This window comes from Carcharodon carcharias, chromosome 12 (genome assembly GCF_017639515.1).
Source record: "Carcharodon carcharias isolate sCarCar2 chromosome 12, sCarCar2.pri, whole genome shotgun sequence".
NCBI lineage: Eukaryota > Metazoa > Chordata > Chondrichthyes > Lamniformes > Lamnidae > Carcharodon > Carcharodon carcharias.
The window spans coordinates 50977593-51001502 of NC_054478.1; the positions used below are offsets into that span (position 1 = coordinate 50977593).

Below are 23910 nucleotides of genomic sequence, written 5' to 3' on the forward strand. Positions count from 1 at the left end.
TAAATAGTAAGGTTACATTTGCTACTTTCCAGTCTGCAGGAACCTTTCCAGAATCTATAGGAATTTGAAAGATAATCACTAACGCATCCAGTATCTCTCTAGCCACCTCCTTCAACACTCTAGGAAGAACCTTCAGGTCTGCGTGCGGGGGCAGGCCCTGCTCACTGACATGTAAAATGATGCGCAGTGACATTGGGCGTGCATCCTGACGTCACCACGCGTCATTCAGATATTCAGTTCGGCAGGCGCGCACTGGAGTCAGTGCGCGTCCACTGAACTGTCAAAGATCTATTATAAGTCCATTTAAATATCAATTAAAGTACTTAACTAAGCTGCCCAACCAACCTTAAGGTTGGTGGGCAGGCAAACAGCCCAGGTGGCCTTCATATTTATCATGAAACCTCATTCATGGGCAGGATGAGGTTTCATGAAGGTTTTTAAAGTTTAATAAAATTTTTTCATAAAATACATTGACATGTCCCAGCTCATGTGACACTATCACATGAGAGGACATGTCTTAAATTTTTTTTGTGTCTTTCTTAAAATTTTTTAAAAATCAAACTAATCTCCCTGAGGCAGCTCTTTGCCTCAGGGAGATTTCTGCATTTTTTCGCATGCATGAGTGAAAGAGCGCAGGCCTCGACTCAGCCTACTCTCCCTGCCTGCACAGGGAGCGCTGAGCGCTTTTGGGTGCATGTCACACAGGGCGGGCCTTAACTGGCCCACCCACGTAAAATGGCAGTGCGCAACCGATCACAGGCGGCTGTGTGCCCACCCACATCTGCCCAAATCAACCCACCCCCGCCCCCACCCACCCCCCCACCAACCCCCCCACCCCCAACTCCAACGGGGAGAAAATTCTCCCCTCTAGAATGAAGCTCAACTAGTCCAGGGGATTGAAGAACTAGGTTCAAAATTAAACCCAGTACCTCGCAGACATTAATTTGAACATACGAACCAGGAATATGCCATTTGGCCCATTGAGCTTGCTCTGCCATTCAACAAAATCATAGCTGATCTGATTGTTGCCTCAACTCCATTTTCCTGCCTGCCATAACCATTGATTCCTTTGTAGATCAAAAATCTGTCCAACTCAGCCTTGAATATTTTCAATGACTCAGCCTCCACTGCTTTTGAGAGTAGAGAATTCCAAAGGTTAATGACCTTTTGAGAGAAGAAATTCCTCCTCATTTCAGTCTTAAATGGGGGATCCCTTGTACTGAATCTATGCCCCCTAGTTTAAGATCACCCCACAAAGGAAAACATCCTCTCCACATCTACCCTGTCAAAACCCCTCAGAATCTTATATGCTTCAGCAAGATCACCTCTCATTTTTTAAAACTCCAATGAGTATAGACGCAACCTGCTCAACTTTTTCTCCTAAGACAACCCCTGATTCCAATTCCAGGAATCAAACTAGTGAACTTTCTTTGAACTGCCTCCAATACAAGTATATCCTTCATTGAATAAGGAAAACAAAATTGTACACATCTAGGAATGGTCTCACCAACACACTGCACAGTTGTAATAAAACTTCCTTACTTTTATACTACATCCCCCATGCAATAAATGCCAACATTCCATTTGCCTTCCTAATTTCCTGTTTTATCTGCATATTAACATTTTGTGTTCATGTATGAGGGAAGCCGGATCTCCCTGAGCTGCCGCATTCTGTAGTCTCTCTCCATTGAAATATTTTGCTTTCTAATCTTCCCAGCAAAGTGGATAACCTTATTTTTTTCCACATTATACTTCATCTGCCAAATTTTTACCCACTCACCTAACCTATCTATATCTCTTCAGATTCTGTGTCCTCACAGCTTGCTTTCCTACCTAGCTTTGCATCAGCAGCAAATTTGGCTATAATACAGTCTGTCCTTTTATCCAAGTTATTAATATAGATTGTAAATAGTGGAGGCACCAGCACTGATCCCTGTGGTATGCTACTAGTTATAGTTTGCTAGTCTGAAAATAACCCATTTATCCCAATTCTGTTTCCTGCTAGTTAGCAAATCCTCTATCCATGTTAGTAAATCACTCCCAACTCAATGACCTTTTATCTTGTGTAGTAACAATTTATGTGGCACCTTATCAAGTGCCCTTTGGAAATCCCTTTATCTACCCTGCTTGTTATATCCTCAAAGAACTCAAATAAATTTGTCAAACATGAATTCCCTTTCATAAAACCATGTTGACTCTGATTACATTCTGATTTTCTAAATGTCCTGCTACTACTTCCTTCATAACGGATTCCAGTATTTTTCCCAATGACAGATGGTAGGGTAACTGGCCTGTAGTTTTCTGCTTTTTGTCTTCCTTCTTTCTTGAACAGGGGTATTATGTTTACAGTTTTCCAATCTATTGGGGCATTTCTGGAACCTAGGGAATTTTGGAATTCACTATCTCTGAAGCAATTCTTTTAACACCCTAGGGTACAGGCTATCAGGCCCACCATTGGTACCTATGCTTTCAGCTGTCGAAGTGCTAGTCTCTGTAATTCTTTACCCTAAACCTCTCTGCTTCTCTTTCCTCCTTTCACAAATCCTTAAAACTTATCACTTGAGCCAAGCTTTTGGTCATCTAATGTAACTCAGTGCCACATTTTGTTTGATTGATTACGCTCCTTTAAAGTACCTTGGGATGTTTTACTATGTTAGAGATGTTATATAAACTCCTCTGGACCTGGAAAAATTTATTAATTTTGCTTCCAATTTCCACCCTTCCATCATTTTCACATGGTCCATCTCTGATACTTCCCTTCCCTTCCTTGACCTCTCTGTCTCAATTTCTGGTGATAAACTGTCCACCAATATTCATTACAAGCCTACTGACTCCCACAGCTACCTCGACTACAGCTCCTCACACCCCGACTCCATCCCATTCTCTCAGTTCCTTCGCCTCCATCGCATCTGTTCTGATGATGCCACTTTCAAAAACAGTTCCTCTGACATGTCTTCCTTCTTCCTTAACCGAAGTTTTCCACCCACGGTGATTGACAGGGCCCTCAACCGTGTCCAGCCCATCTCCCGCACATCCGCCCTCACACCTTCCTCTCCCTCCCAGAACCATGATAGGGTCCGCCTTGTCTTCACTTATCACCCCACCAGCTTCCGCATTCAAAGAATCATCCTTCGCCATTTCCGCCAACTCCAGCATGATGCCACCACCAAACACATCTTCCATTCACCGCCCCTGGCGGCATTCTGCAGGGATCATTCCCTCCGGGACACCCTGACCCACTCCTCCATCACCCCCTACTCTTCAACCCCCCTCCCACGGCACCTTCCCATGCAACCACAGAAGTTGCAACACCTGCCCCTTTACTTCCCCTCTCCTCACTGTCCAAGGGCCCAAACACTCCTTTCAAGTGAAGCAGCATTTCATTTGCACTTCCCTCAATTTAGTCTACTGCACTCACTGCTTCCAATGCGGTTTCCTCTACATTGGAGAGACCAAACGCAGACTGGGTGATCGCTTTGCAGAACACCTACAGTCTGTCCACAAGCATGACCCAGACCTCCCTGTCGCCTGCCATTTCAACACTCCACCCTGCTCTCATACCCACATGTCCGTCCTTGGCCTGCTATATTGTTCCAGTGAAGCTCAACCCAAGCTGGAGGAATAGCACCTCATCTTCCGACTAGGCACTTTACAGCCTTCCGGACTTAATATAGAGTTCAACAATTTTAGATCATGAACTCTCTCCTCCATCTCCACCCCCTTTCCAATTTCCCTTTTTTCCAACAATTTATATAGATTTTTCTTTTCCCACCTATTTCCATTATTTTTAAATGTATTTCCAGCCATTGTTTTATCTCTACCTATTAGCCTATTTCGGTCCCTTCCCCCCACGCCACCCCCATTAGGGCTATCTTACCTTGCTCGTCCTGCTTTCTACCCCTAATGTCACCTATTATCACGTTCCTTACATAATATCAACACCTTCAACACCTCTTTGTCCTTTTGTCTATGACATCTTTTGGTTATCTCCACCTATCACTGGCCCTCTATCCTACTCTACCTGTCCCACCCCCCCTTAAACCAGCTTATATTTCACCTTTTTTCTATTTTTCCTTAGTTCTGTTAAAGACTCATATGGACTCGAAACGCTAACTGTGTTCCTCTCCGCAGATGCTGTCAGACCTGCTGAGTTTTTCCAGGTATTTTTGTTTTTGTTTTGGATTTCCAGCATCCGCAGTTTTTTGCTTTTATATAAATTCAAGTTGTTGTTGTAGTTTCCTGCACAACCTAGACATCCTACTTATAACATCCTAATTAGGAAAATTAATACCCATGAGCAGCAGTAGTTCCAGAAAACTGCATGGTCACAGCTGTCCAATTAGAATTGTATCATTCAGAACTACCCTCAATTTCTAATTATCTAGCTGGTTGATAATCCAATTTCCACTTTAATCCTGGATCCCATGAGCTTTCACTTTAGTTATAAATCTCCCGTGAAGAACATGGTCAAGATTACATTTGTGACATAGCTATCACAAAATTGTGTTAAAGTAAAGAAGTTCTTGCTTTAAACTTACAAATACGTGTCAGGAAATATTTATCATAACTGAAACAGAAAATGTTGGCGAGGCACAGCAGTCAGTCAGCATCTGACTTGCAATGGCTTACATCATCTTCTGTTTTCATTTCACATTTACAGCATTCATTTTTTTTCTGTTATGTACATCATATATCCTGGACAAGAAAATACTATTCACCAGCTGGTGTACTAATTTCCAGCTTTAATGAGATGTAAATCTATGCACTATCACACTTGCCTTACTATTTCTAACCTTTCCAAAGATCTAACTCTCGAATAGCCTAATGCAGTGCAATCCTCCTTCACCAAATTAGTCTTTTATTAGCCTTCATGTTCCCCTTTTCACAGTAATCTCAAAAGCAAGTATCGGCAAGTGACAAGATAATTAAACAAGCTTTGGGAAGCCCTACTGGTTCTCAAATGTTTGTGTGAGGAATCCGCCTATAATAATGACACACTCCAAAGGCCCTCCTGCAAAAATTGATACACATCCAGGAACACTTGCAGGAACTGCCAAAATAAAGCAAATATTTGCCAGTGTACAGCAAAGGAAATAATGCACAAAAAAGACAACACATTTAGAAAAATACAACAATATGATGGCTGAAGCCCTAGCCACCAAGTGGTAATTTTTACAATAAACGTTTTGTCCAAAAAAGACATTTTGTCAAAGCTTTTCATTTTGCACTCATCAGGACAATCACAAGAATGATATTTATGTTGCTTCCCCTGACATTGGTATTCTTGTGATTGTCCTGATGAGTGCAAGATGAAAAGTTTTGATAAAATGTCTTTTTTTTGTCAGCAGTACTCAAGTTCTGTACTAACAAACGACTAAATGTTTTGTCATTAATCATACTGTTTTCAAGAACTGATTGAAATACCTTTTTCATATAAATGTCTGCTATCATGGAAAGAGGTATTGTGAGGCTTAATGCGAGTGTACCAATCAGTGATGATGTGAGAAAACAGCCCCTGAAAAAGAAAAATTATTTTAAATCCATAAAAATAAAAATTCTGAGCTGGTTAAATTCCAATTATTCTTTCAAATTAGTTCTACAAGCCAAAGAATAGTGCTCTAACCAGTCAAAGAATAGTGCTTTAACCATATATGCTACAAGTATATTGAAATATTCTAAATTAATAAGCTAAACTACATTATAGAGATAAAATGCAAGAGGAGCAAAAAAGTCAAAAGCAATAAAGTTTTATCAACTACTTAATAAATTCCAGAGATTATCACATATGATCTATTACTCTGAAATGCAGTTATTGTTGTTATCAAGGTAAACACACAATACTATGTTGGGCACTGGACAGTCCCACAAGCTGCAGTGAGATGAGTGCTTCATTAGGCTATGTTTCTTCGATGTTTGTTAAGATGCGAATATTGGCAAAGATGCTAGGAGAACTTGCTGTTTATCTTGGAATACTGTCATCGGATTTTTTTTACGTACACATGAACTTGTGAAACAGGCAGATTGGGCCTTGCTTTATTCATTTGAATTACGAGGGGCAGAATTTTCTCGTCGGTGAGCGGGAGGCAGGGCCCACTCGCTGACCGTAAAATGATGCGTGGTGACGTCAGGTGGAACTCCCGACGTCACCACGCCCCATTTAAATTTTCAGGTAGGCAGGGGCTCAGCAAGATCAGGTGTGCGCCCGTCGACCTGTCAATGGCCAATTGAGGCCATTGACAGAGTCATCAAACTAATTCATGGACCTGCCCATCTAACCTTAAAGTTGGCGGGCAGGCCAGGAGCCCTGGCAGGAATTAGGAAAAGCATGAAACCTCATCCACGGGCAGGATGAGGTTTCATGTAGGTTTTTAAAAATTTATGGACATGCCCCAGCTCATGTGACATTTTTTTTCTCTATTTTTAATATTTTTGACAGTAGAGGCGATCTCCCTGAGGCAGCACTTAGTCTTGGAGATGAGTACGCTCTTTTGTGCGCCTGTGTGAAAGAGCGCACTCTCAGGTTTAGGGATTCCCCCCAACCTGCACAGGAGCGCACAAACCACCCATGTAAAATGGCGGCACGCCCCCAATTGGGGGCACCGGTCGGAGGCACACCTCTGCATGCCTGCACTTCAACTTTGCTCTCAACGGGGGGAAAATCCTCCCCGAGATTTCCAAATGATATAGCATGTCCTCAGTACTGAACTGAAACATCAAGCTAGATTAAGTCTTCAGCCTACAACCTTCTGCGTCAGAGGTGAAAGTGCTACACATTTAGTCAAGCTAACTGGTCAGCAGCAAATGTCTTCAGAATGTTGGCTTTGGAAAGTCAGAATTTATTAAAAACTGCTAAGTTAAATTCATTTAAATGGAGCACTGAAGAACACAATAGAGAATAGAAATAGGAGTGATAATGATGCCGATCAAGGAAATTTTAAATAGTTTTTTTAATTCATTCATGGGATGTGGGTGTCACTGGCTCAGCCAGCATTTATTGCCCATCCCTTATCGCCCTTGAGAAGGTGGTGGTGCGCTGCCTTCTTCAACCACTGCAGTCTATGTAGTGTAGGTGCACCCACGGTACTGTTAGGGCAGGAGTTCCAGGAATTTAACCCAATGACAGTGAAGGAACGATGATATATTTCCAAGACAGGATGGTGAGTGACTTGGAGGGGAACCTCAAGGGGTGGTGGTGTTCTCATATGTCTGCTACCCTCGTCCTTTCAGATGGTAGTGGTCATGGGTTTGGAAGGTGCTATCTAAGGAGCCTTGGTAAGTTCCTGCAGTGCATCTTGTGAATAATACACTGCTGCCACTGCGCATTGGTGGCAGAGGGAGTGAATGTTTGTGAGTAGGGTGCCAATCATGCAGCTGCTTTGTCCTGGATGGTGTTGAGCTTCTTAAGTATTGTTGGAGCTGCACTTATCCAAGCAAGTGGAGAGTATTCCATCACACTCCTGACTTGTGCCTTGTAGATGGTGGAAAGGCTTTGGGGGGCTGTCAGGAGGTGAGTTACTTGCGGTAGGATTCCTAGCCTCTGACCTGCTCTTGTAGCCACAGTGTTTATATGGTTGGTCCAGTTCTGTTTCTGGTCAATGGTAACCAACAGGATGTTGATAGTGGGAGATTCAGCGATGGTAATGCCGTTGAATTCAAGGAGGGATGCTTAGATTCTCTCTTGTTGGAGATGGTCATTGCCTGGCACTTGTGTGGTGTGAATATTAACGTGCTACTTGCTAGCCCAAGCCTGGATAACGTCCAGGTCTTGCTGCATTTGAACATGGACTGCTTCAGTATCTGAGGAGTCACAAATGGTGCTAAACATTGTGCAATCATCAGCGAACATCCCCACTTCTGACCTTAGGATGGAAGGAGAGTCATTGATGAAACAGCTGTTGATTGATACAGTTATTGCATTGCAGAACCATCTACACTGAAGGGTATTTTAGAGCTTTGACAGCAATGGAGAAATAACAAAGCATGAGAAAGATTGCACAAATGTTTTAAACATGTGAATGAACATTACTTTTAGTTTCTGGCCAAGATCTTCATATGCCCAAAATGTAACAATTACATTGCTGAGCTATATAAAACAGAGTGTTCAGTAACTTGCAGTCAGCAGGAATGGTGACCAGAATGGCTTGTGGCAACCAATTACATTTGCTAGCAGCAGAACTTTGTCCTGGAAAATTATTACTGGAGACAGGAGTGTTCTAACATAAGGGGGAAAAAGTTAAAGTAGATCATTTTATACCATGTACCTATAATTACATTTTCCAGAGGGATACTATGGTGAATATAAAGATGATCTAGGAGACTGACAGGTAGTATTCTTTGAGCAGTAATTGAATTATTGATTTGTCATTAAAAGATGATATATTGAATTTGTATAATCTGAGATTTCATCAATTTAATGAATTGCAGGATTGTAGAAGACAGGTCTGTAGTTATATCCCAGCTAAACATTGATCATAGCTCATTTTTCATAGAAATTTTATTTTATGTTCCCAAATTTAAAATTATGATTTTGACAATCTGATGTTAGCTCAATAGCTATACAATCATGAACGATACATCAACTGCTTGACAATTAGTGATCATATTTGGGAAAAAAAATATTATTGTATTTTAAACATGTTTTTTCCTGCTTAAATAAATTTGAACTTTTGTGGGGATGTTTGAAAACACTTGAGTAATTAGCAAATTAGCAATTTGACAGATTTTATGAGTTATCTATGATTTTTCTTTAAGTAAACATGTCTTCACATTTCAAAAGTAAATTATATCAAAATCATACCACAGCCAGAGAAATTCAGACAGCACTGTTCCTATAAGTCCATTAATAAGGATGTACATCCATACAGTTTTGGTTGGAAATTCAAAAGCCTCAAATCCTGTATAGTGAAGTAAGAAAAACCCAGGCCATAGCAGTAGGAGATTAAATAATCCCACAAATCCTGTAAAAAGAAAGGAAAATAAAAAGTGAAATCCAGAGCAAACATTTATAATATAAACTAAGAAATGATAAAAAGTGAAGATACTTATTATTCCCTTTAACGAGTTAGAGTATTCTTTAGATTTTATATCCCAAAGGGTAAAATCAGTGATCCCATGCTCCCAGTATTGAGCTGCACCTGAAGGGAGTGTGTTCAGCAAGGATAATTTCTGATTCAGCCTTGATGAGAGACTTAGCATTGGGCTTGTTTGCATTGGAGGAAAAGGAAATTAGGAACAATGTGTACAAGTTATTTAAAATGCTGCCCTATTTGATATGTGCTCCTTTCAAGCACAGCATGATGTTGGATGCTTGAGATCATGGAATTTACCTGCATGATAATCAGACTTTACAAAAGTACAAAAGTACTTGTCACAGTACTTTATTTAAAATATTCATTTAAGCTACCAAAGAATGGTGAATTCTAAGTGTTAAAACTTGATTCAAAGCACAATAGGGGGGGGGTGGGTTGGGTGGGGGAGAGAAGTGGAGGGGGGGTGTGGTTGTAGGGACAAGCAAGCAGTGATAGAAGCAGATCATCAAAAGATGCCACAGACAACAGAACAAAAGAACACATAGGTGTTGAAGTTGGTGATATATATCTAAACGAACGTGCTAATTAAGAATGGATGGTAGGCTGAGCCTCGCGGAGGCTGAGCGTCAACTCCTCCTACCTTTCCCTGGACCATGACCCCACCACTGAACATCAAGCCATTGTTTCCAGGACTGTCACTGACCTCATCTCCTCTGGGGATCTTCCTCCCACAGCTTCCAACCTGATAGTCGCCCAACCTCAGACGGTCTGCTTCTACCTCCTACCCAAAATCCACAAACAGAACTGTCCTGGTAGACCGATCGTCTCAGCTTGCTCCTGCCCCACAGAACTCATTTCTCGTTATCTTGACTCCCTTTTCTCTCCCCTTGTCCAGTCCCTCCCCACCTACATCCGTGATTCCTCTGACACCTTACGTCACATCAACAATTTCCAGTTCCCTGGCCCCAACCGCTTCCTCTTCACCATGGACATCCAATCCCTCTACACCTCCATCCCCCACCAGGATGGTCTGAGGACCCTTAACTTCTACCTCGAACAGAGGCCCGGACAATCCCCATCCACCACTACTCTCCTCCGTCTGGCTGAACTTGTTCTCACACTGAACAATTTCTCCTTCAACTCCTCTCACTTCCTCCAAATAAAAGGTGTGGCTATGGGTACCTGCATGGGCCCTAGCTATGCCTGTCTCATTATGGGGTATGTGGAACATTCCTTGTTCCAGTCCTACTCCGGCCCCCTTCCACAACTCTTTCTCCGGTACATCGATGATTACTTCGGTGCTGCTTCATGCTCTCGTCGGGACTTGGAAAAATTTATTAATTTTGCTTCCAATCTCCACCCCTCCATCATTTTCACGTGGTCCATCTCTGACACTTCCCTTCTCTTCCTTGACCTCGCTGTCTCAATTTCTGGTGATAGACTGTCCACCAATATCCATTACAAGCCTACCGACTCCCACAGCTACCTTGACTACAGCTCCTCACATCCTGCTTCCTGTAAGGACTCCATCCCATTCTCTCAGTTCCTTCGCCTCTGTCGCATCTGTTCCGATGATGCTACCTTCAAAAACAGTTCCTCTGACATGTCCTCCTTCTTCCTTAACCGAGCTTTTCCACCCACGGTCGTTGACAGGGCCCTCAACCGTCTCCGGCCCATCTCCCGTGCATCCGCCCTCACGCCTTCTCCTCCCTCCCAGAAACATGATAGGGTCCCCCTTATCCTCGCTTATCACCCCACCAGCCTCCGCATTCAAAGGATCATCCTCCGCCATTTCCGCCAACTCCAGCATGATGCCACTACCAAACACATCTTCCCTTCACCCCCTCCGGCGGCATTCCGTAGGGATCGTACCCTCCGGGACACCCTGGTCCACTCCTCCATCACCCCCTACTCCTCAACCCCCACCTACGGCACCTCCCCATGCCCACGCAAAAGATGTAATACCTGCCCCTTCACTTCCTCTCTCCTCACTGGCCAAGAGCCCAAACACTCCTTTCAAGTGAAGCAACATTTCACTTGCATTTCCCCCAACTTAGTCTACTGCATTCGTTGCTCCCAATGCGGTCTCCTCTACATTGGAGAGACCAAACGTTAACTGGGCGACCGCTTTGCAGAACACCTGCAGTCTGTCCACAAGAATGACCCAAACCTCCCTGTCGCTTGCCATTTCAACACTTCACCCTGCTCTCTTGCCCACATGTCTGTCCTTGGCTTGCTGCATTGTTCCAGTGAAGCGCAACACAAACTGGAGGAACAACACCTCATCTTCCGACTAGGCGCTGTACAGCCTTCCGGACTGAATATTGAATTCAACAACTTTAGGTCTTGACCTGCCTCCTCCATCCCCACCCCCTTTCTGTTTCTTCCCCCTTCCTTTTGTTTTTTATTCCAATAAATTATATAGCTTTTTCTTTTTCCCACCTATTTCCATTATTTCTAAATATTTTAAAATCTTTTATGCTCCCCCCACCCCCACTAGAGCTATACCTTGAGTGCCCTACCATCCATTCTTAATTAGCACATTCGTTTAGATATACATCACCAACTTCAACACCTATGTGTTCTTTTGTTCTGTTGTCTGTGACACCTTTTGATGATCTGCTTCTATCACTGCTTGCTCGTCCCTACAACCACAAAACCCCCTCCACTTCTCCCCTCCCACCCAACCCCCCCCGCCCCGCCCCACCCCCCCCCCCCCCTCCACATACACACTTTAAACCAGCTTATATTTCACTCCTTTCCTATTTCTACTTAGTTCTGTCGAAGGGTCATGAGGACTCGAAACGTCAACTCTTTTCTTCTCCGCCGACGCTGCCAGACCTGCTGAGTTTTTCCAGGTAATTCTGTTTTTGTTTTGGATTTCCAGCATCCGCAGTTTTTTGTTTTTATCATCTACCTTAATCCCATTTTCCTGCCGTATCCCCATATCCCTTGATGTCAGTATCTAGAAATCTATCAATCTATGTCTTAAACATACTCAATGGCTGAGCTCTCACAGCCCTCTGCGGTTCAGAATTCCAAAGATTCATTACCCTCTGAGTGATGAAATTCCTCTTCATCACAATCCTAAATGGCTTGCTCTTATTCTGAGACTGTGTCCCCTGGTTCTAGACACCCCAGCCAGGGGAAACTTCCTTTCTGCATCTACCCTGTCTAGCCCCTTAAGAATTTTGTAAGTTTCAATGAGATTCTTCTAAACTCTATAGAATACTGGCCATGTCTTCTTAATCTCTCCTCATTGGACAGTCCTGCCATTCAGGAATTAGTCTGGCGAATTTAGGTTTTTTGAATGGAAGCAACATTACATAATGAAGCAGGGGAAATCTTTACATTATAGGATGATAATATAGAAAAAGATATTAAAGATTGTATGAAGCTTGTGAAACAGGAAAGATGTGGTGGGTTTCAAATAAAAATCGAAACAAAAAGAAATGTTCTTATCAAAAATAATGTGAATGCAAGAAATGAGGACTATTGTAGTCTAAGACTGATTGTGGGTTACATTGATAGAAAAGCATTTTATTTCAAATCAAATCTAGCTGGTACAAAATTGGAAAATGGATTATAGTAGCAATCCTGCATAAAAGAATGCAATGAAGCATGTTATTACTTTCATTGTCGAAATTTAATTTATATATAGCAGAAGTTTATACTACAATCACTAGGAATACTGTTTTAACACAGCTCCTTGCAGAAAGAAAAAAAATCTGCTCTTTTTGGGAGAGCAGGATGGTGTGGGAAATCATCTGACTAGGTTGGTAAAATTCTTTGATTTGCAAATGCCTCAAGCTAAAACAGTCATCTCTTAACAGAGGAATATGAAATAGCTATTTCTTATGCATAAACTAGCAATTTCATGTTAGTGAGGTCCTTGGCACAGTACTTTAGTCTAATAAAGCAAGAGATTTATTTTTGAAGGTGCACTGATCAAAGTCTTCATATTTTCTGGTACAGAAGTGGTATCACTGTAATAATGTAAAAGGTATGCTATTTCCTTTTCCCCTGCTTTCTTCTATTGAATAGAAACCCATACAATACAATTTTAAATTGATTATTCCTGTAATCAGCATGAATAGTTCAGTCACTCTCAATTGTATTCAATTCCATCTGCAGGGCTGACATGCAGCAGACAACACAACTGAATTTGTTCGTAGATCCAAAAATGTCAATAACATGAGAATTTAATCTACAATTAGTTAATTATTTGAATTGTTTAATTTCTAAGTTTGTTGTAAAAGACATAATTCATTTTAAGCATATAGTTCTGAATTCTAATTTAAAAAATGGTATTTCTGACCAGTTTTATTATTCTGTAAAACAGGTTGGCTTATTATTCTATGATTACCAGAGTAGTGAATATTGTATCTGAGTTAATTAAACATTCCCAATATAAAAACTAAAAAGCAGCTCTTTGTGATGCAATCTAACTTCATCTCTAATCTATGCAGCGCCATAAATAATAAATATACAAAACAATTGACTATTCACTATACTGTTAAGAGTGAACAGCATGATTTGCAAATGTTTGATTTAGATAACTTTGCAACTGAACTTTCCTTCAGTCTTCTTAAGAACATAAAGGATCAATTATTTCATGAACAGGAGAAAACACAGAAGAAAATTTTGTACAAAAGCCATTTATTCCAAGATAATGTATAATTTTTCTTATTACAGGTAAGCTAAAACACTTGACGGGAGGTTTTCTGAAGTTTATTTCCCCAGTTTGGCCCCCATCCCCAAACAAAAAAAAAGCTCATAGCAGAAGGACATTAAAATCGGTGACATTTGATATCCTTTCAAATTATTCACCTCTGATTGTTTCAGTTTCCTGGCATGACATTTCTTGCATCTTGCAGCTAAGGAAGCATTACTTTGAACAGACAGTTTAGCAATCTAATACATTTAATCATCGATTTAATTTCTAATCAGATATCCCTCTTACAATGTAATCTGCTTTCCGGGCAACATATTCTGTGAGGAAAGACTTTCGAATTTCAAATGTTGTCTGAGGGCTCATGTCCTCTTGTTCTATGTTTAGATTCTATGGGCAGAATGTTGCACTCGTCCGGCGGGTGCGTGCCCGACCCGAATGAGCGTAAAATGAATGCGCAATATTTCGGTCAGCAGGTGCATGCGTGAATCGGCAGTGCACCCGCCGACAACGAAGTGGCCTATTAAGGCCCTTAAGGAACTAATTGACTTGAATTTTTCACTGCCTGTCCAATCATTCAAGCTTGGCCTAAATAGCCAAGTGGTTATGGTACTGGGTTTGTAACCCCAAGATCAAGAGTTCAAATCTCACAATGGCAAACTATGAATCAAGAGTTCAAATCTCACAATGGCAAACTATGAAACAATGTAACTTCATCTGAAACAGATGGAAACGGGTTTGTACTCGAAAGAGTTACAGTGTGGAAGCTACTTGGAAGTCAGTACTGAGGAGCTATCTTGAACCAAAAGACTAGCCAAGATTAATTCTTCCAATCATTCAGTCGGCAGGCAGGCGAAAAGGCCAAGCAGCCTTTGCATTTTTGGCGATGGGATTTTGGTGGGATGAGGTTTTGTCCAGTGATTTAAAAAAACTTTTTACACTTATATTTTACATGTCCTGCTCACGTGACAGTCACATGAGGGGACATGCTTTCATTATTTTAAAATTCTTTAGTTGTAATGTTAAAAATCTTTAGCTCCCTGAGGCAGCTCTGTGCCTCAGGGAGCTTTAACTGCATGCGCCTGCGCACATGCACGAACATCCTCACGCGTGCTCCTGCCCGCCCTCACCCTGGCAGCATGGAGTGATTCATGCTGGCTGGACAAGTCCATGTCTGAGCCCGATCGCAGGCGGCAGGCAGCAGGCGGCTTCATGACCGCTCCTGGGCCCGCCCGCTGCGCCTGCTCGACGAGGGCAAAATTCTGTCCAATGTTAAGTAACCTGTTTAAATTTAGTCCACTCAGCATCTTCAGTGCATGGTCTTCACCAAGCCGAATTTTAATTTTCCTCCAATGAAAACCAGCTGTGTCATTATCACATTTGAGGTACAACTATCTTTGCTGTTAGTCTCTGAACATTGAGGCAAGTTAAATACAGCGTCATTATTAATGTACATCAAATAAGAATACTTAAGCATAAGAACATAAGAAATTGGAGAGGAGTAGGTCATTAGGTTCTTTGAGCCTGCTCTGCTATTCCACTAAGTAATGGCTGAACGTTTACCTCAACTGCACCTTCCTGCACTATCCCCATATCTTTTAATTCCCATGTACACAAAACCTATTGACCTCTGTCTTGAATATAGCTGCACTCAATGAGTGAGTGAGCATGCATGCCTCTCTGGGGTAGAAAATTTCAAAGATTCACAACCCTTTATAGGAAGATATTTCTCCTCAAGTTAGTCCTAAATGGGTGAGCCCTTATTCTGAGACTGTGACCCTGTGTTCTAGATTCCCTAGACAGGGGAAGCATTTTCTCAGCATCCACCCTGTCAAGCCCATTAAGAATTTTGTATGTTTCAATTAGATCACCTCTTATTCTTGTAAATTCTGGGGAACATAGGTCTAGTTTACCCAACTTCGCCTCATAGGACAATCATCTCATCCCAGGAACCAGTCCAGTGAGTCTTTATTGCCTTCCCTCTAGTGCAAATGTGTCTTTCCTCTGGTAAAGAGACCAAAACTGCACATAGTACTCCAGGTGTGGCCTTACCAATGTCCTGTATAATTGTAGTAATTCTTTTTCTAACACTTTACACCAAGTTGTAACAAAAGCTAAAACACCATTTTCTTTCCTAGTTGCTTGCTGTACCTGCATGGTAACTTTCTGAGATTTGTATACAAGGACTTCCAGATTCCTTTGAGTGCAAAAATGTATCAGTTTTTCACAACTTAAAAACTATTCTTTTATTTTTCTGATCAAAGTGGATAACTTCACACTTCACCACATTGTATTCCATCTTCATATTCTTGCCCACTAACCCAACATGTTTACATCTCTTTGTAACCCCTTTGCATCCTCCTCACTTCTTACGTTCCCACCTAATCTCATATCATCGCAAACTTGGAAACATTACATTCAGTCTCCCTTGCAGCTGCCTCTTTTAAAAACCTAGAACGCAAGTTGTCAGGTCCAAGGGAATTGCCACCACTTAGTCATCGTTATAGATTGTAAATAGATAAGGCCCAAGTACTGATTCTTGCGCTGCCCTGCTAGCTACAACCTAAAAATGTCCCATTTAATCCTACTCTGTCTTCTGTCCATTAACTGATCCTCAATCTATGGGGCAGAATTTTACGAGTTGGTGAGTGGGGGTGGGGCCCGCTCGCCGACACGTAAAATGACGCGCGGTGACGTCGGGGGGGAGCTCCCGATGTCACCGCGCCCTATTTAAATTTTCAGGAAGGCGGGGGCGCAGCAAAATCAGCTGCACGCCCGTCGACTTGTCAATGGCTAATAAAGTAATTAAAGGCTCTGCACGGACGGGATGAGCTTTCATGTAGGCTTTAAAAAATTTTAATAAAGGTTTTTGTAAAAATTATGGATATGTCCCAACTCATGTGACATTGTCACATGAGGGGACATGTTGTGGAAATTTTACTTATTCATTTTTAGGTTTTGTATATTTTGAGCCGAACTCCCTGAGGCTGCAGTTAGCCTCAGGGAGGTGAGTGCGCCCTTTTGTGTGCTTGTGCGAGAGAGCGCACTCTCGATTTTGGGACTACACCCCCCCCCCCCCCCCGCCTGCACAGGGGGTGCATATCGGAAGCGCACCCATACGCGCCCACCCATCAATTTCCCCCCTAACGGGCGACGAAAATTCAGCCCATGATTATAGTGCCCCAATCCTATGAGTCCCAATTTTGTGCAATAATTCTGTGATATCAAATGCTCCTTGAAAATCCAAATACACCACATCCACTGGTTCCCCTTTATCCATATTACTAGATAAATTCTTGAAAAACTCTAAGTGCTCTGTTATCACTTGCCTAAGAATAAATTCTTGCATTTTGCCGACTAGCCATATTAGGCTAACTGGCCTTAATTTCTTTTGTACTATTTCTTTACATACGCTAATTTCTTTAAGATCCTCGTTCTCTCTAGAACTTTGGTTCTGCATTATTTCCAGGTTTTGTTTTGTCTCTACAGTGAAAATAGAAGCAAAGTATTTGGTTAATGTCTCTGTCTCTAATGGCCCATGTTGCCTTTCACTAATCTCTTCCTCCTATTTACATTCCTACAGAAATGTTTACCATCTGTTTTTGTGTCTCTTGCAAGTCTACTCTCAAATTCTCTTTTCTACTTTCCTATCAATTTCCTGCTGCTCCTTTGTTGAATTCTAAAATCCTCAGGTTTACTACACTTATTGCGAATACAATAAGGGGGAAGACAGTGGCGTAGTGGTAATTTCACAGGACTAGTAATCCAGAGGCCCAGGATAATGTTCTGGGGACATGGATGGAATTTAAATTCAATTAATAAAATCTGGAATATAAAGCTAGTCTCAATAATGGTGATCATGACTCATCGATTGTCGTAAAAACTCATCTGGTTCACTAATGTTCTGCCATCCTTACCTGGTCTGGCCTACATGAGACTCTAGATCCACAGTAATGTGGTTGACTCTTAACTTCACTTTGAAGACTGAGTAAACCACACTGTTCAAGGGCATTAGGGATGGGCAACAAATGCTAGCTTTGTCAGCAACATCCATAGATCATGTTGGCACAGTTGGGCCACTTTGTGTGTGGGGTTTTTGTGCCTTAAAGGAATTGATAAATGTTGAAAATTATGTACTAAAAATGCTATCAATGCTTTTGCACAATCTCATGTTTTAATGCAGTTTTCCAATCCACCTTAGCTAACTTAGCTATCATACCTACACAGCTTGCTTCTTTAGATTTCAGGCACTAATTTCAAACTTAACTAAATCGCTTTCAAACTCAATGCAAAATTCTATCATACTATGTCCACTCTTCCCAAGGGGAGGGTCCTTTAATTATTTATTCATTAACCTGTTTCAATGTGCAACAGCAGATCTAAAATAGCCGGTTCCTAACTTGGTTCCTCAACATACTGATCTAGAAAATAATTAATTCCATTACTTCCACATTATTACTGCAATTTGATTTGCCCAGTCTATATGAAAATTAAAGGCCCCCATGATTGTTATATTACCATTACTACATGCATCTCTAATTTCCTGATTTATACTCTATCCTACATTACAACCATTGTTTGGAGCCAGAACTCCCAACAACTCTTTTCTAGCACAACAAAAACAGAATTACCTGGAAAAACTCAGCAGGTCTGGCAGCATCGGAAAACCTGCTCCAATGCTGCCAGACCTGCTGAGTTTTTCCAGGTAATTCCGTTTTTGTTTCGGATTTCCAGCATCCGCAGTTTTTTGTTTTTAACTCTTTTCTAGCTCCTGCTGTTTCCTCAATTTTCCATCTGGTATAAATTTTAATACTGCTATTAACCCATTCATTTTCAATGGACCTGCGTGGAACAAAAATAACTAATTGTGAGATCATCTTTCCTTAATCAATGCCTTCAATGTATCTCAGTATTTGATTAGCATTCTTGATTTATACTGACTATATTCAAAAATAAGTCATAATCACAGCCAAAACTATTCTTTAATTTTGTTGGTGTTTCCTGCTCAAATATGCATATTAATGAGGAAAATCCACATTGAGTTTGCAGTTCCTTTAATCCATTTATTTAATTGGTTCATAATCCTTTGAATGTTACCAGTTTTCCCTCGCTTTTCATTGTTCTGCATTTACTAATTTAACTCCCAATTCTAACTTCCTGTTTATTCAAAATGTTATTTATTATTTTATGCCAAAAATCTAAATCCTAATTTTTCTCCTTTGCACCCTCCCCAGGTTGAATCTTCACTGACTAAATACTGGTTCCAAAAGGTTGCCTTCTATCCAAATGGGGAACTGACAAAATTTAACCCGGTCATATTATTAGTGATCAACACACATCATTATTGACTGTGCCAAAACCACAAGAACATATATTTAACAAGCTCTATCTCATGTGCAAATTCACTTGACAAGATACTTCAACAGTGGCTGAGGGAGTAGGGGTGTTGGTCTGTGTGGTAATAAATAGTACAGCAGACTGTGTATCAAGCATCCCTGCAATTATACATGCAAAATTTTAAAATATAATTAAACTACTGAAAATAAACTGTTTTAAGTTTATTAATAGGATGTGTGCATTTCTGCCAAAGCCTGTGTCCATTCTCCACCCTAACTGCTCTCAAGTTGGTGATGGCAAGCTACCTTATTGAACTTCTACAGGCCAGTGGTGAAGTTAATGTGACAGTGCTGTGAAGGCGGGAGTTTCAGGCTTATGAACTGGAAAAGAAGAAAAAAAAACTACACATTTCAAAGTCAAGATGGCATTCTACTTGAGGGGAACTCGCAGTGTGTTTTTTAAAATTCATTCATGGGATGTGGGCACTGCTGGCTAGGCCACCATTTATTGCCAATCATTAATCGTCTTTGAGAAACTGGTGGTGAGCTGCTTTCTTGAACTGCTGCAGTCCATGTGGTGTAGGTACACCAACAGTGCTATTAGGGAGGGAGTTCCAGGATTTTGATCCAATGACAGTGAAGGAACGGTGATATATTTCCAAGTCAGGATGGTGAGTGACTTGGAGGGGAAATTCTAGCTGGTGGTGTTCCCATGTATCTGCTGCCCTCATTCTTCTTGATGGTAGTGGTCGTGGGTTTGGAAGGTGCTGCCTAAGGAAGCTTGGTGAATTCCTGCAGGGTACCTTGTAAATGGTACACACTTCTGCCACTGGGTGTCAGTGGTGGAGGGAGTGAATGTTTGTGAATGTGTTGCCAATCAAGTGGATTGCTTTGTCTTGGATGGTGTCAAGCTTCTTGAGTGTTGTTGGAGCTGCAGTCATCCAGGCAAATGGAGAGTATTCCATCACACTCCTGACTTGTACCTTGTAGATGGTGGACACGTTTTGGGGAGCCAGGAGGCAAGTTACTTGCCGCAGGATTCCTAACCTCTGACCTGCTTTTGTAGCCACAGTATTTATATGGCTAGTCCAGTTCTGTTTCTGCTCAATGGTAACCCCCAGGAAGTTGATAGTGGGGGATTCAGCAATGGTAATGTAATTGGATGTCAAGGGGCAATGGTTAGATTCTCTCTTGTTGGAGATGATCATTGCCAGCAATTGTGTGGTGTGAATGTTACTTGCCACTTCTCAGCCCAAGCCTGGATATTGTCCAGGTCTTGCTGCGTTTGGACATGGACTGCTTCAGTATCTGAGGAGTTGCGAATGGTGCTGAACATTGTGCAATCATCAGCAAACATACCCACTTCTGACCTTATGATGGAAGGGAGGTCCTTGAAAAAGCAGCTGTAGATGGCTGGGCTGAGGACACTGCCCTGAGGAATTCCTACAGTGACATCCTAGAACTGAGGTGATTGACCTCCAACAATCATAACCATCTTTCTTTGTGCTAAATATGACTCCAACCGGCGGAAACTTTTCTTCCAGTTTCCCACTGACTCCAGTTTTGCTAGGGCTCCTTGATTCCACAATCAGTCAAATGCTGCCTTGATGTCAAGGGCAGTCACTCTCACCTCGCCTATGGAGTTCAGCTCTTTTGTCCATCTTTGAACTGAGAATGTAAGCGGTCAGGGGCTGAGTGGCCCTGGCGGAACCCAAATTGAGCGTCGGTGAGCAGGTTATTGCTAAACAAATGCGGCTTGATAGCACTGTTGATGAGCTCTTGCATCACTTTATTGATGATCGTGAGTAGACCGAGGGGGTGGCAATTAGTCAGGGTGGATTTGTCCTGCTTTTTGGGTATAGGACATACCTGGACAATTTTCCACATTGCTGGGTAATTGCCAGTGTTGTAGCTGTACTGGAACAGTTTGGCTAGGGGCGTGGCAAGTTCTGGAGCACAAGTCTTCAGTACCATTGCCAGAATATTGTCAGGACCCAGAGCCTTTGCAGTTTCCAATGCCTTCAGCTGTTTCTTGCTATCACATGGAGTTAATCGAATTAGTTGAAGACTGGGCATCTGTGATGCTGAGGACCTCTGGAGGAGGCTGAGATGGATCATTGACTGGCACTTCTGGCTGCAGATTGTTGCAAATGCTTCAGCCTTATCTTTCGAACTGATGAGCTGCGCTCCCCCATCACTGAGAATATTTGTGGAACCTCCTCCTCCAGTGAGTTGCTTAATAGTCCATCACCATTCATAACTCCTCATGACAGGACTGCAGAGCTTAGAACTGATCCTTTAGTTATGGAATTGCTTAGCTCTTTCTATCGCTTGCTGCTTATGCTGTTTGGCACGCAAGTAGTCCTGTGTTGTCGCTTCACAAGGTTGACACCTTATTTATAGGTATGCCTGCTGCTTCTCCTGGCATGCCCTCCTGCAGTCTTCATTGAACTAGGGTTGATCCCTGGCTTGGTGGTATTGGTAGAGTGGGGGATATGCCAGCCAAGAGGTTACAGATTGTGTCTGAGTGTGATTTTTCTGCTGCTGATGGCCCACAGCATCTCATGGCTGCCCAGTCTTGAGTTGCTCGGTCTTTTCGAAATCTATCCCATTTAGCATGGTGATAGTGCCACACAACACAATGGAGGGTATCCTCAATGTTAAGGCAGGACTTCGTCTCCACAAAGACTGTGCAGTGGTCACTCCTACCGATACTGTCATGGACAGATGTATCTGCGGCAGGCAGGTTGGCGAGGATGAGGTCAAGTATGTTTTTCCTCCTGTTGGTTTTCTCACCACTTCCCACACACCCAGTCTAGCAGCTGTATCCTTTAGGGCTCGGCCAGCTCAGTCTGTAATGGTGCTACCGAGCTACTCTTGGTGATGGACAACTGAGTGCCCCACCCAGAGTGCATTCTGCACCCTTCTTTCCTCCAAGTGCTGTTATAGATGGAGCAGTACTGATTCATCAGCTGGGGTGGAGGGACGTGGGGGGTGAGCAGAGGGGGACTGTGCACAGTAATCAGCAGGAGGCTTCCTTGTCCGTGTTTCACCTGATGCCTTGAGACTTCTTCGAGTTTGAATTCAATGTTCAGGGCTCCCAGGCCAACTCTCTCCTGACTGTATACCACTGTGCGCCACCTCTGCTGGGTCTATACTGCCGGTGGGAAAGGACTTACCAGGGATGGTAATGGCAGTGTCTGGGACATTATCTTTAAGGTATGATTTTGTCAGTATGACTATATCAGGCTGTTGCTTGACTAGTCGGTGAGACAACTCTCCCAATTTTGGCACCAGCTCTCATATGTTAATAAGGAGGACTTTGCAGGGTCGACTGGGCCAAGTTTGCTGTTGTTGTTTCTGGTGCCTAGGTCGATGCCAGGTAGTCCATCTGGTTTCATTCCTTTTAGACTTTTTAGCGGTTTGAAATAACAGAAGGCATTTAAGAGTCATCCACATTGCTGTACTTCTGGAGTAACATGGAGGCCAGACCAGGTAAAGATGGCAGATTTCCTTCCATAAAGGACATTAGTGAACCAGATGGGTTTTTGCAACAATTGACAATGGTTTCATGGTCATCATTATTTAATTCCAGACTTTTATTGAATTCAAATTTCACCCGGGTCCCTGGAGCATTACCCCTGGATATCTGGATTACTAGCCAAGTGACAATACCACTATACCATCGCCTCCCCTAGTGTTCCCATTCATCGTGGGACTGGGAGATGCTGTCAGGAAGTCTTGGCGAGATGTTGCAGTGTATCTTGTAGATGGTACACATTACAGCCATGACGGAATGATGGTGGGGAAAGTGAATGTTTAAGCTGGTGGATGGGGTGACAATCAAGCAGGCTGCTTTGTCCTGGATGGTGCTGAGCTTCTTGAGAGTTACTGGAGTTGTACTCATCCAAGCAAGTGGAAAGTATTCCATTACACAGCTGGCTCGAGCCTTGCAGACAGTTGAGAGCTTTGGGGAGTCAGGAGGCCAGTTACTTGCTAACGCAATATTTATTGCCTGCTCCTGTTAAGTTTCTGGTCAATAGCAACTCCCAGCTTGTAGATGATGGTGGTTTTGATGATGGTGATGCCACTCAATGTCAGGGTGTGGGTTTTGTTGGAGATGGTCATTACTTGATATAAATGTTATTTACCACTCATCGGGCTAAATCTATATGCTGTCCAGGTCTTTCTGCATGCAAGCACGGGCTGCTCCATTAATTGAGGAGTTATGAATTGAAGTGGATACTTTGCGATCATCAGGAAATAGCCCCAGTTCTGAGCATTTGATGGCGGGACTGTAATTGATCAAGTTGCTGAAAATGTTTATGTAAATCCAGAGGAACTCCTGTTGAGATGATTGGCCACACAATCATAACCATCTTCCTTTTTGCCAGATATGATTCCAACCAGTGGAAAGCTTTTCCCTGATTCCCATTGATTTCAATGTTACCAGGACTCCTCGATCCCACACTTCATCAGTTCTGCCTTGATGTAAAGGGAAGTCATTCTTGCCTCACTTTTGAAATTCAACTTTTATTCATGTTTAGATCGAAGTTGTAATAATGAGGTCTGGAACCGATGGTCATGGTGAAAACCAAACTGAGCATTAGCGAGCAGGTTGTTGGTGAGCAAGTGTTGTTTGATAGTACTGTTAATGATCCCTTCCATCATTTTGCTGATCATCAGGAGTAAACTAGAAGGGTGGCAACTGGCCGAATTAGATTTGCCCTGCATTTTGGTATATATAGGCAATTTTCCACTTTGTTGATTAGATGCTGGTGTTGTAGTTAGGCTAGAGGCACAGGTAGTTTTGGAGCACAAGTCTTCGGCACTGCATGTGACTTTGATATTAATGTTTCTTATTGTAATTAAT

At 42.2% G+C, this 23910-nt stretch overlaps 1 protein-coding gene across 7 annotated transcripts in view; it reads right to left on the reverse strand.

The window, feature by feature from the left end:
* The window catches only part of LOC121285020 (solute carrier family 35 member F5-like), a 147510-nt gene that overhangs the window by 22082 nt on the left and 101518 nt on the right, over positions 1 to 23910 (reverse strand). For all 7 annotated transcript variants that reach the window (XM_041201105.1, XM_041201100.1, XM_041201103.1 and 4 more), the window contains 2 exons: positions 8798 to 8957; positions 5425 to 5515 (listed from right to left, as the gene is read on the reverse strand). In XM_041201105.1, coding sequence (XP_041057039.1) covers positions 5425 to 5515; positions 8798 to 8957 — 251 coding nt within the window. The remainder of the gene's footprint in view (positions 1 to 5424; positions 5516 to 8797; positions 8958 to 23910) is intronic.